The sequence below is a fragment of the Esox lucius genome, chromosome 13 (assembly GCF_011004845.1).
Source record: "Esox lucius isolate fEsoLuc1 chromosome 13, fEsoLuc1.pri, whole genome shotgun sequence".
Classification (NCBI taxonomy): Eukaryota; Metazoa; Chordata; class Actinopteri; order Esociformes; family Esocidae; genus Esox; species Esox lucius.
Window position 1 is genome coordinate 35,015,265 of NC_047581.1, and position 13,801 is coordinate 35,029,065.

Below are 13,801 nucleotides of genomic sequence, written 5' to 3' on the forward strand. Positions count from 1 at the left end.
CATTTCTTTAATTCCTGTACAGTTTAAACTAATAACTAATGATAATTAGACCTCCGATCTCTGTGATGCTGCAACCATCAAGGCATCCAGCGACCATCAAGTCAATACCTGAAACGTTTCAATATGAAATCTGCCATGTTAATCTATATAACTGGGCAGTTTTTTTTTTTTTTATTGAAGTGCCAGTCCTCTCTATCAAATGCAAAAAGTAATTTGCGGAGAAGGCTGGCATTGGCATCTTAAGGGAGTGGTGTATTGTTCTAGAAGATTTTCAAGTTCAGTCTCATTCTGGGTGATCAAATCATCCTAATGATCCTAATCTAATAATATTGAGTAGGAAAGAGACTGCGTGCTACCTGGCAAGGAGGAAGAAGCCAAAAGATGAAATGGAGAAAAAAAGCGCCAGAAGTGCAAGAACTGTGACCAAATCTTACCAAATATACAGTGAGGGAAAAAAGTATTTGATCCCCTACTGATTTTGTACATTTGACAAAGAAATTATCAGTTTATAATTTTAATGGTAGGTTTATTTGAACAGTGAGAGACAGAATAACAACAAAAGAATCCAGAAAGACCCATGTAAAAAAATTTACAAAATTATTTGCATTTTAATGAGTAAAAAAAGTATTTGACCCCTCTGCAAAACATGACTTAGCACTTGGTGGCAATCAGAGGTCAGATGTTTCTTGTAGTTTGCCACCTGGTTTGCACACATCTCTGGAGGGATTTTGTCCCACTCCTCTTTGCAGGTCTTCTCGAAGTCATTAAGGTGCCCTGACTGAGGGAAGGAGGTGTTCTTTGGCATCAACTCAACTCGCCTAATCTCAGCTTTACCTTTGTAGAAGACACCTGTGAGCCAGAAATCTTTCTGACTGAGTGGGGATCAAATAATTATTTCACTCATTAAAATGCTAATCATTGTACAACATTTTTGACATTTGTTTTTCTGGATTTTTTAGTTGTTATTCTGTCTCATTGTTTAAATAATCCTACCATTTAAATTATAGACTGATTATTTCTTTGTCAGTGGGCTCAAATACTTTTTTCCCTCACAGAATACGGACTGTAAAATCACATCCAAGAGGCATGCGGTGACCTGAGGCATTACAATACCTGGAATGTGGGAAAAACATTGATTGCAGTGGCAAAATTTGTCACCAATCATATGCATGTACCCACTAGGGAGTGTGCATATCCACTATAACAATGCAGTAGAGAAACTGGTAAAATGCCAGGCATGCGGATTGGCCTTCTTTATGAAGCACACTGACATGGCCAGGCATTCTGAGTTTGCTGCTAATGCGAGACTGCACAGCTGCTCTGTGTGTTGAGTCTGACAAAACAAACACTTGGTCTTAAACAGCCTGCATATACACCTAGGTCTAGCATTATTAGTGTCCAAACTCACACTCTGTGGTGTTTCATGGACCTTAATGATTCATATTTTTGTCTATTTACTTCTACAGGCCAGAGCTTTGGGGAGTTCCAGTCACTTGAGGCCACACTGGAGCAAATATGTGCAACAAGTTTGGCCAGCATTTTGGTCATCATTTCAGCTTGAATGAACATGTTGAAACATGTTGATCCACTCTGGGAAGGTTCCCCGGCATGTGGGGAATTGATGTGAAGTCTAAGCACCCACAGAAACAGGAAGTGTGAGCAAAAGTCAAATAATTTATTTAAAACAGGGAATCATTGAATTATTGAAAGACAAGGACAAACTCTACTGCTGACAAAACCAAAGTTATTTGAGTAATGTTCAAAGGGAAGCATTGATTAGATAACTAAAAGAAATGGGACTAAAGTCACCAGTCCAACATAATGTATTTGTAAACCAATTTGAAAACCCTTCCATTATGCAACTGTTATCTATTCCTTTTTTTACTGGTATTCCATTACAAGAAAATTACTCATTGTAATGTCAAATTTAAGTGTAATAAAATATTATATCACTCAACTCTAGTCTTTAAATTTGCAAAACATTTCACTCAAAATATTATGGGGAGGAATAGCGTTCAATTAAAATGGGAAAGGTTTTGAATTGTCTTTAGATGTTTTTGCGAGGTTACTTTTATTTTACAACCTAAACAAAGTTCTCATTATATAGCTCCAGACTAAGCACATTCAAAGATATGATTTTATTTTCATAACACCTGGCATTGATAACATTCTTAGCTGTTTGTATTTGTGAACAGAATTCCAATGAACTTGCACCATCTCCAGGACTGTTGATTGTCAACTTTTTTCCTCAAGGTTTCAATCTCTGGCTCTAGTAGACTTGTACCCTGGGTCAGACATCTCATAGTTGACCAAATCATGGTTAACAGACCAACCTTGTACATAGAATATTTATAGAGTGAAGACACCAATGTACATTTCTTAATTAGGTGACCTATCTCTTTGTCCAGCCATCAATGTCATTAGGCCTCTAGATTCTAGAGGCTAATAATCGGCATGTTTTACTGAAATAAAATCACAACAAGGATTGATTGCGTGGCTGCTACCAGGACTAGAGGAGTCCCACAATTGTGTATTTCTAATTGTCTTTAGCGAGCCCAGGGTCCCCTATAAGTCTATTGGCAAGCTGTTTGCCAGGACCAGTGTAGTCATGTGCCATTTCACAGAATAGTTTTTGTTGAGTTTAACATCCAACTGAAACACAGTAAACTGTACATTTACTTTCAGTAAATTAAAACATCTGGGAACTTTTGTGCATGGCATTGTCATATAAAGATTCAGATCTCCCAAAATGTCTGTTTTATGGAAACGTGACTGGTCAGAACATTTTCTTCATGTAGATTTTTGAATTCTCTGATAAAGCTGACTCCAACTGCAGAACAAACCAGCCCAGGACCTCATCAATCTGGTTTCTTCACCTGCGGGATTGTCTGAGATCAGCCACCTGGACAGCTGACAAAACTGTGGGCTTGCAACCGAACAATTTCTTCACAAACTGTCAGAAACCATTAACGTGGAAACTCATCTACCTCCTCCTCGTCCCGACCAGGATCTCAACCTGGCTGCAGTTCGGCATCGTAACCAACTTCAGGTGGCGAATGCCCACCTTGAATGGCCACTGTCTGGGACACTGGAGAAGTATGCTTTTCACTCACGAGTCCTGGTTACATGTGCACTGCAGATAGTGTGTATAGCGTTGGGTGGGCATGCGTGTTTGACTGTTGGCATCAGCGTTGTTAACGGTCTGCTCCGTGGTGGCGGTGGGCTTATTGTATGCAGGCAGGCTTAACTCGCCAGAAACATACTCCATTGAGTACATTTGGGATGCCCTGGGTGAACATGTACGCCCAGTCCCGACCACTGTGCACAGCCATTGAGGTCTGGGACGACAAGCAGCGGTCAAAAGTCTTATCAACTCTTATGTGTAGGCGATGTTGTGCAGCGTGAGGCAAAAGGGAGTCACACTGGATACTGACTGGTTCTCTGATGCATGGGTGTGCCTGTATTTCCCAGTTATCTACAGATTAGGGCTCAACTACTTTCTTTCAAATGATCTTTGAATTGTTGCATTAAGTGTAATTGTAATACTTCTATTACAGCACAGAGTTTTATTTAAAACAATTCTATATATTTTTTGTTCTAGAATGTCAACAAATCATTTGGTCTGAGGATGGTCAACTAGTGTCCACAGAGATGCTTTGCTTTCCTGCACTGTGAGTACTCACTGCCTGCGTCTCTACGTTGAGCCACTGGCTTGGCAGCCTGAATGCCTGGGCCATTTTGGGGGCCCAGGGAATCTGCTTGCATTGGGGCCCATGATGATGTAGTTATGCCACCGTTTGCGATTGTTTCAGCCACTTTTGGCCCTGTATAGCGAACTAGGTAAGTGCATGTTGCTTGCAATGCCAGAGAGTGGGAATGATTCCCACGGGGCCATGTGAAAATGTCTCCACTCATTACTGTAATGTCCTGAGTGCTTGCTAAATTACTTGAACGTGAATGTTGTTTTCATGCGAGTGGTTCTCATCTCCAGGCTGCTGTTTGTATGTGCACCCCCCCCTCCTAAAATTACTTCCGCTCCACGGACACAACTTGCCAAATTAGTCCATGAGCCAGGGAGGTCATTCAGTCTCATGGGGTATTTAGAGCATTTAGAGCAAACAACACATCACACTGTTTGAGTGGCATGGAAATGTGTTCTAACCCCTAAACTTAATAACTCCGCCTTTTTCATTGACTGATTATCACAAAAATGTGTTTACTTCATGTGTCCATCCAACCGTCCTTCATCTGCACAACATTAATCAATAAATCACATGCAATTGCTAACTCACCTTATGCTGTGGTCAGGCTGTGTTTTGTTGACGTCCCACCACTAGCACTTAGCTTTTAGCGATTGGCCTTAATCAGATATCGAGAGAAATGGCTAGCATAAGTCAATGAGGAAGGGGTACTTCATATGTATCGTTTACATACTGTTTGCTGCTGAGAACAGCCAGTGTGAATGCAATGATTGCTAATCCAGTCTGGGACCAAGGCGCTGAGTGCTGTAGCATCTGAGTGCAATCCAAGCACATACACTGTATGGCCAAAAGTATGTGGACACCCGACCATCTCACCTATATGAGCTTGTTGGACATCCCATTCCAAAACCCTAACCCTCAATTTGGAGTTACCCCGCTTTGCAGCTGAGACAGCTGCCATTCTTTGGGGAACGCTTTCCACAGGGTTTTGGAGCGTCTCTGTGAGAATTTGCACCCATTCGGCCAAAAGAGCATTTGTGAGGTCAAGGCCCTGATGTTGGACGAGTGGGCCTGGCTCGCAATCCCTGTTCCATTTCACCCCGAAGGTGTTCAGTGAGGTTGTAGTCAGGGCTCGGTGAAGGCCACTCGAGCTCCTCCACACCAACCTCGTCTCGCCATCTCTATATGGACTCCACTTTTTGCACAAGGGCACAGCCATGCTGGAACAGGATACGGCCTTCCCCTAAGTGTTGCCACAAGTTGGAAGCACCCAGTTTGTATCCTGTAGCATTAAGGTGACCCTTCAATGGAACCAAGGGGCCTAGCCCAAACCCCTGAAACACCATCCCAGGAACACAGCCTCCTCCGCCGATCTTCACTGTAGGCACTATACATTCCGGTAGGTAGCGTTCCCCTGGCATTTCATGAAGTTCCCGACACACAGTACTTGTCCTGATGTGGCTGGGCTGTTGTTGCTCCTAGATGCTTCCACTTCCCAATTATAGCAGTTTCATTTGACAGGGACAGAAGTTTCACAAACTGACAAACTGAAAAGTGGCATCCAATGACAGTGCCACATTTAAAGTCACTGAGCTGTTTACTATGACTCATTGTGCTGATAATGTTTGTCTATGGCGATTTCATGGCTGTGTGGTGGATTCTGAGCACCTGGACTCAATAATGGCAAGTTTCTGCATAGGCTGTGTGTAAAGGAGAGTGTGTAATTCGTACTATAAAGATGAATAACTTTTCCCCTTTTGTGATGATGGTAAAAAATATATATATATTGCGGGACTTTTATTTTGCACCGATATTGTCGATGTTGCAGCCTTACTTCTGCTAGGATAACAGAGGTCTGGACACCGATTGCCTCGCCCTTTCACTATACATAACAAGTCCGTTCAGGAAGAACGCTGTCACGAAACGTGTAGTGCAACTTTGTGCCACGACCATTGTGCATTTAATTGAACGGAAATATAGTCTTGCATCTTAGGCAACTTTGGACTATTTTCTGTTAAGTTTGTTTACTTTTTTTGTCGTGAGATGTCGACTACCATAAAGAATATTTCGGTTACCTACGATGGTTATGATGTAGGTAAAGCCTTTTGCAGCGGCGATTTCATAGCGGGTAGAGTAACTCTGGAAGTTGCGAAAGATTGCAAAATAGAGTCTCTTTCCATTAAAGCGAAGGGCAAGTCTGAGGTCCTTTGGACAGAACATCATAATAAGACAACGGTGACATACCATTCCAAGGAGAAGTTCTTTAGCATTCTGCAATTTATCATTCAAGAACAAAAAGGCAAAGGTAATGTATGAAACGCTTTCATATTCATTATTTGTTACGAAGCAAACTATTGTAGTTTAAGTTACACTCCGTAGCCTAACTCCGTACACTCAACGTTGCGTACTCTTAAAGTTTCGTGAACGACATTAAAGTGGCCTATCAGGGGTGTGTTTAATTCGCTTGGGATCAATGATGTCTGTCTTTTTAAATTTTATTTTTTTATTCACAACAACTAATGAACACACAGCAAAACAAGACAAATCAAAATAAGGATATTTCTGGGATTACATAAAATGAACGAAGAACAGATACCAAAATCAAGTGTATTGAATAATAATAAGCGATTATTCGAAACCATGTCTTAATGTCTGTTTTATATGGGCGGAGCTTCCCTGGGCGGATCAACCCAGCCGCGGGCCGCAGACAGACACTTCTTGGCGGTTTGCTCTGCGTTCTTTAACACAAGATACCTTATGGTTGCTCTTCGGGTTAAAGTAAATAAAATATGAATAGTTATTTCAGGTAAACTAAGGAGAGGGACTGGGGGGTGTTTGGCAGTGAGTACTCATAGTGCAGGAAAGCAAAGCATCTCTGTGGACACTAGTTGACCATCCTCAGACCAAATGATTTGTTGACATTCTAGAACAAAACATATAGAGAATTTAAAAAAATTAAACTGTGCTGTAATTGAAGTATTACAATTACACTAAATGCAACAATTCAAAGATCATTTGATAGAAAGTAGTTGAGCCCTAATCTGTAGATAACTGGGAAATACAGGCACACCCATGCATCAGAGAACCAGTCAGTATCCAGTGTGACTCCCTTTTGCCTCACGCTGCACAACATCGCCTACACATAGAGTTGATCAGACTGTTGACCGCTGTCTGTCGTCCCAGACCTCAATGGGTGTGCGCAGTGGTCGGGACTGGGCGTACACATTCACCCAGGGCATCCCAAATGTGCTCAATAGAGTATGTTTCTGGCGAGTTAAGCCTGCCTGCATACAATGAGCAGTCAAACACGCATGCCCACCCAACGCTATACACACTATCTGCAGTGCACATGTAACCAGGACTCGTGAGTGAAAAGCATCCCGCAGGTGAAGAAGCCAGATTGAGGAAGTCCTGGGCTGGTTTGTTCTGCAGTTGGAGCTTTATCAGAGAATTCAAAAATCTACATGAAGAACATTTTCTGACCAGTCACGTTTCCATAAAACATACATTTTGGGAGATCTGAATCTTTATATGACAATGCCATGCACAAAAGTTCCCAGATGTTTTAATTTACTGAAAGTAAATGTACAGTTTACTGTGTTTCAGTTGGATGTTAAACTCAACAAAAACTATCCTGTGAAAGGAGAGGGACTGGGGGGTGTTTGGCTTTTTTGAATGTAGACCATTTACACAAGGTTGGGCTAACTATGTACAGTAGTCACTGTAAAATAACCAACTGTCAAGTAACTGCATGTGTTTCTCCTTAGGACAAGACCACCAAACCTTGTTGACAGGACAAAGTGGGTCTGCAGGTGAGTTTCCCTTTAATAACCACATTCAACACTACTTCTGAAGGACTGGCAATGCTGTGTGGACTGAAAACACACTCACTCTTACTCCCGATTTTTTTTACTGCAATGACTAGGCCCTAGTTACAAATAATATATTAAAGTTGCACTATTTCACATGTAATTTCAAAGTCTGGTTTCACTCTTTTAACGTAAACTGGTCTTGTTATTATTGTGTTTCAGAGTGTAATATTGTAGCTCCAGGAAAGCACATTTACCCATTCACCTTTCAGATCCCACTCCAGTAAGTGCCCGCAATCACACCTGGGGTAATTCTAAGGATTATATACTCAACAAAAATATAAAGACAACATGCAACAATTTCAAATTACTGAGATATTGCCTGGTACAGTTGAAACCGGGGCAGTTGTTCACTCAAGTTGGCGACAGCGCCAAACAGCATTCGGTTCAAGACCCTGGTGACGATGTTGAGCAGGCAGATGAGCTTCTCAGAGGTGGTTTCTAAACATTTGGACAGAAATTATTTGGTTACAAACCAGATGTGGAGGTCCTGAGCTGACAAGGTTACACGTGGTCTGAGGTTCTGAAGCCTGCTTAAGGTACTTACATATCTACAACAACTGTGGAGGTGGCCTTTGGTAGGGAATTCACTGGCTACATATTTGGATGACATATCTGCAGTCAGCATGGCAATTGGACACCCCCACAATAGTTGAGAAATCTTTTGCATTGTGCTGTGACAAAACTGCGGATTTATCAATGGCCTTTTGTCCCGAAAACAAGGTGAAACTGTAGAAGGGTTCACCTTGAGCTTAAATAAGCCACACCTGTCAGTTGGAAGGATTAACTAGGCAAACGAGAAGTGCTCACTAACAGAGATTCAAAAAAGTTTGTGCAAAGCATTTCGACAAAAATAAGAATATTTATGACAATGTTTTCTTCAGCTCATGAAGCATGGGACCAACACTTTTTCATTGTTGTGTTGATATTTCTGTTCAGGGTATGTCCATTGCCTATTTATAATTGTTTGTTTTTCAGCATTTCTAATGATACACTAAGAAGAGAATTCTGGCTACATTTAAACAGGTGGCCCTATTGGATATTTTATCCAATTAATGTCAAAATATTAATTTGGAACTGCCTGTCATATTTAGTGGTTTGAGCATTTGAACAGTAACTCTGTTTGAAAGCCTTAATCAAAAACCAAGCTGGCAAGGTAAAGAGTCTCATTCTGTCCTTGAGCAAGGCAGTTAACCCTAATTGCTCCCAGGTCTTTGCTGGGAAAGGCAATGTGTTATGTATTACTATCAGTAAAGTTGAATGAAGATGAATTTCTAACATACTGTACCTGCTCTGCTTGTCCCATTCTGTCTGACTACTTCATTGGAGTTTTGCAATTTAGCCTCCATTTTCTTAAAAAAAAAATATATATATATAATAATGTTGTTTCACCTCCACAGAGCAATGCCATCGTCCTTTAAAGGTGACTGGGGTAAAATCCGCTATACTTTAGAGGCCAAGTTAAGCAGATCAATGAGGATGAGTAGCAAAGCCATGGCTGAATTTCCCTTTTTCTCCAGAGTCGACCTGTATAGCAGCCCTGAACTGATGGTATGAATACACACCCACACGTAGGCAACTCTAGGTAGTTTCCTCCTGGACACTCTTTCTGCATTGGTCTATTTCTGATAAGTGTTTTATTGGAATTAAATAGCCAATGATTCATATTTAATGAGTCTTAATGCATTTAGCAAATACAATTAGCAATGTTGGTCAATCGTGTTTTAGTTCTGGCTGGCTTGTTAACTGTTAAGCTCTCAAACAATTGAGAAACATGTAGTTGCCTGTACAACAGCCTGTAGATGCTGCCTGAATGTTTGCAGCAAATGTTTCTGTCTTCCATTTCAGATACCTCAGCATGGGGCCAAAGATAAGAAGATGAGGTTTTTCACCTCAGGAAAAGTGGGAATGGACGTTAACATAGAGCGACAGGGCTTCTACTTAGGTAAGAATACCATCATGACTAACAGGTGTAAAGTCCAACCCACTCCCCATTGCTGATGAGGCAAAAAGACATGCTAATTTGCATAAATAGGAATTGCATACTTTTATGATTTTACCTTGTCAGACCATGCCTACAGAAACAATACAGACATAACGGTTTAAGCACTACATGGTTGAGAATGCCTCACTGAGTATCATCAATCCAAGTGACAGCTACAAAATATATTCAAAAACTGTGCCCCCCCCCCCACCCCCCCCTTTTTGCAGGAGAAGACATAAAGGTTGTAGCGTCCATTGAGAATAGCTCATCTCGTGAGATAAAGCCCAAGTATACACTGCACCAGAAGCAGAGTTTCTTTGCCAGGGGCAAGAGGAGGTTGTCTACTAAAGACATCCTGAAAGATCTGGGCGAGCCCATTCCTCCATCTGGACGACAAACCGTCACTAAACTCATTAAAATCCCGCCGAACATTTTCCCATCCATCAACTGCAGTAACATCCACTGCGAGTACAAGCTGAAGGTGTGTATCTGTGTGTTTGAGTTTGTTCCAAATTGTATGATTTTCCTTTACAGACATTTTGTCAGACTTGTTGTGTTCATGTCATCGGATTACTTGTTTGTTTGACAGGTGGGATCTTTTTGTCTAAAACTGATTGTGTAAATAACAGTGGTGGAGATGTCTTCAATATTAACTGAATAACCATCATATGAAAATGCATTTGGAGTTACGCAATGATTTCTGTGGTCCTTCCACTGTTCCAAGGGAAAGCATGTAGGTAATGATTGTGGTTATGGTTTAGGAATATGTTAGGGTTCAGTGAAGGAACAATCACTAACCCTGGTGTATTGTCTCCTCAGGACATGTAGCTCTAACCATCCAGGCAGCCAATCCCTAACTTTCTGTCTTGGGGCAGATCGTCTTACAGAACTTGATTAATTATTAAAAACTCCTGCCTACTTAACGCAACTACAGATTATTTAAGTTGTGATGAACTTGATGAAATGGTGGTGGCAGTGCACAGTGAGGAGGTTGATTTTTCCTTTCTTATTCTGTATTTTATTTGCAAGCTGTTGGCTAGAGCAGAGATGGCAAGACCAGAGGGGGGCACAATTTTGAACCCCTAAGCCAACAGAGGAAGCATTTTCAGATTTCGATTGGACCTTGTGTTTTATTGACGAATGGGTGAAACCTTTTCTTAAAAATTACTTTTTGTGTTGATCCATTTTGTAAGTCACTTCTATTTTTATTTGTATGAATTCGAAATATGAGCTTGAATATTATATTCCAGTCACTTTCTGTTCTTTCATTCATATCCTTGTTTATGGCACAGATCTACCTTGATGTACCATACGCTACAGACCCAGAAATCAAATTGCCCTTGGTCCTCCTCCCGGCTGTTCAAATGCCTGGACTGCAGCCTCCATCTTACTCTGACTTTGGTTTTAACTCGTTCGGGAACACAAATCAACCCGGATGGAACAATGCACCAGTGGCCCCGGGAGCGTATCAACCAGCGGCCCCGGGAGCGTATCAACCAATGGCCCCGTATCAACCAGCGGCCCCGGGAGGGTATCAACCAACGGCCCCGTATCAACCAGCGGCCCCGGGAGGGTATCAACCAGCGGCCCCGGGAGCGTATCAACCAGCGGCCCCGGGAGCGTATCAACCAACGGCCCCGGGAACGTATCAACCAGCGGCGCCGGGAGCGTGTGAACCAACGGCCCCGGGAGCGTATCAACCAGCGCCCCCGTATCAGCCAACGGCCCCGGGAGCGTATCAGCCAACGGCCCCGGGAGCGTATCAGCCAACGGCCCCGGGAGCGTATCAGCCAACGGCCCCGGGAGCGTATCAGCCAACGGCCCCGGGAGCGTATCAGCCAACGGCCCCGGGAGCGTGTGAACCAACGGCCCCGTATCAACCAACGGCCCCGGGAGCGTATCAACCAGCGCCCCCGTATCAACCAGCGGCCCCGGGAGGGTATCAACCAACGGCCCCGGGAGCGTATCAGCCAACGGCCCCGGCACCCCGTTCACCTCCCCCAGGCTATGGAATGTATCCATCCATATCTGATGATGCCGGTAAATCGTAGTGGAAGAAAATACACTTCCTGGATATTCCTCCTGCCTTTACTGTGTTGTTACTGTGATTTTAAAAAGCTGTCAGAGACAGTAAAAGAACCAAGGCAGCCCACTTCAGGACACTCCCATTATTTTTGTGTCCTGACGGGCCCAGTCTGGTTGTCTTATTGCCCCCACCTGGTGTGCCACAGAGACATCTCACAGGCTCATTACTGGTTTGGCTCTACTCAGAGATGCCGTCAGTTTGCTTGAGCATTTGAAGGTAAAGGGGTAATCTGCAGTTCAATCTACAAGAATGCTGCCATTTGGATAACCTGATTGATGGGTATGGAGAAATGTAGGGTTGGTCTTGTTCCCTTGCATTCTCAAGTCAATGCCTAAAAATATTTATTGTTGATAGATGGCCATAGAAACAATGACTGGAAAAAAGGTAATTTCAAAGCCCTTAGAATATTTGAAAGACATGAAAATGAATTAATCTTTAACATCAGAGAAAGGCACTTTTTAGTGTTCAGTACAGTCCTGTTTTCACCTTTTACTAATTTCCATGTCATTCAGCTTATTAGGGCTTTAAATATGTATTACTATATAACGTGTGCATTTGCTGTTCTCGATGTGACATTAAACACCTGAAATGCAGTAAAAAAAATAAATGTTTAAATTAGTTTGACAGGTTAAAGACCACAGTAGAACAATGCAACTGATGATCTTCTGCCTGCATTTAAACTAACACTCAAATTAGACCGACATGATTGACATACTGTTTGGAATTTAAGGTTGATGTGTATAAGTGCTGGGTTCCAAAGGACAAGGCACACCTCTACAAGGTGTTTTAACTGATTATTATACAGTATGGATGTCCGAGAGGGTTACGTAATTGTTTGCCATATCAAAATCTGAACAACAATATTATAGTCCTCCAAAGTAATAAAGATAAAGCTTGATTATCCCTCTGCTCTTCCAGTGCCATCTATCTGAGTCTGTTATTCGACCATTGAAACAGTCGTACACATTTTACCTATGGGCACCTATGGGTACCCAAAAGTATAGGTGTGTTTGTTTTTACTGTATGGACATTTCAGTCTAATGAACATAAATGTTCTTTTTTTTTGTCTTATCTTTTGTTAAGGGTTAAAAGCGATGTCCGTCTTTGGCCTTGATTTCAAAGAAGTTGATTATTAGTCAAGTCCGGGATCGGTCTGTTTGCAAATGGACCTATCAATGGGAGAATTATCAGTTATCTGTTCCCACCTATATGAATGATCTGCATCTATGTAAGCAAATTGTAAAAGTGCAATTACATAATGAATCCAAAGAAATTCGCAATGAAGAAATGGCACAAATGCGCAAGTTTTTAAGTACAGTTTGCAGCTAACCACTCCAGTCAGCCTCAATTTTTTTTATGTACCATGGAGTATTTTGTCCATCCACTGGCTTGCTGAAGTCAAAATAACCTGGCACTAATCACAGGCAAAATGCCCCCGAACTCTCCCCTCAATGGCTCCGATGTTAGTTTGGCTGTATAAAGCAGATGTGCCTGTTGCAGCGGCTGAATTTTTTTTTACTTTACCTTCTCCATCAGCATCAGGGTCTGCCTGCTGCAGAGGTAAAGTATGTGGGACACTGGGATTAATATACTGTGAAGTATACATATCCACGCTCATGCATCGTTTACAGGAGAGGCATCAAAAGTCGGGGGAAAAACTTGCTCCTGTGACACCATTCTCAATAACCTTATAAAGTCACCTGTTATGAAAAGCAAAGTCTATGCCAAGAAAGAGATCGTCCAATCCTTAATCCTGGTTCTATGAAGTTGTCTTCCCCAGGAACAAGACCTTGATATAATTATCCTACAATACATTTTTCTGTCAGGCTGTCTGACGTTTGGCAACTGAAGGTTAGCTTTTAGTTCCTCCAGTTGGGGTCGAAGATATGTAAATATTAGCATTTTAGCATGTCTGGCACAGACCAAAAGCTATGGAATGCCATTTAAGTCAATATTAAATAAATAAATATGGCTATGAAAAATATCCTGAAAAAAATAAGTACATATATCAAATGTGAATATTAATATTTGTCAATACATAAATATTCTTTGTTTCAAAATACTTTATTTCAGGGGATTTTTTTTTCATCATGCTTGTATCAATTTCAACTGACTTTTATTTCATATTTCCACATTTATTTCAAGGGACTTGTTTCACCAT

The 13,801-nt window shown here is 41.7% G+C and overlaps 1 protein-coding gene across 2 annotated transcripts; it reads left to right on the forward strand.

The window, feature by feature from the left end:
* Nucleotides 1–5,565: 5,565 nt before the first annotated feature.
* LOC105027577 (arrestin domain-containing protein 3-like) lies at nt 5,566–12,567 on the forward strand. 2 transcript variants are annotated; one of them, XM_034296336.1, is made up of 8 exons: nt 5,566–6,006; nt 7,469–7,513; nt 7,733–7,793; nt 8,971–9,121; nt 9,419–9,515; nt 9,782–10,035; nt 10,847–11,085; nt 11,128–12,567. In XM_034296336.1, the coding sequence occupies exons 1-8, from the start codon at nt 5,745–5,747 to the stop codon at nt 11,603–11,605; spliced, it is 1,587 nt and encodes a 528-aa protein (XP_034152227.1). In that variant the 5' UTR covers nt 5,566–5,744; the 3' UTR covers nt 11,606–12,567. The 2 variants fall into 2 exon arrangements, with proteins under 2 accessions (XP_034152227.1, XP_010898022.2); XM_010899720.5 differs by having other exon boundaries at nt 5,567–6,006; nt 10,847–12,567.
* The last annotated feature ends 1,234 nt before the right edge of the window (nt 12,568–13,801 follow it).

What these genes read in the sequence shown, in the direction of transcription:
- LOC105027577 (XM_010899720.5), top strand. Translation starts at nt 5,745, where the DNA reads ATGTCGACTACCATAAAGAATATTTCGGTTACCTACGATGGTTATGAT. An exon ending in AGGACAAAGTGGGTCTGCAG is followed by an intron (nt 7,514 to 7,732) that starts GTGAGTTTCCCT and finishes ATTGTGTTTCAG; the next exon opens with AGTGTAATATTGTAGCTCCA. An exon ending in GCGACAGGGCTTCTACTTAG is followed by an intron (nt 9,516 to 9,781) that starts GTAAGAATACCA and finishes CCCTTTTTGCAG; the next exon opens with GAGAAGACATAAAGGTTGTA.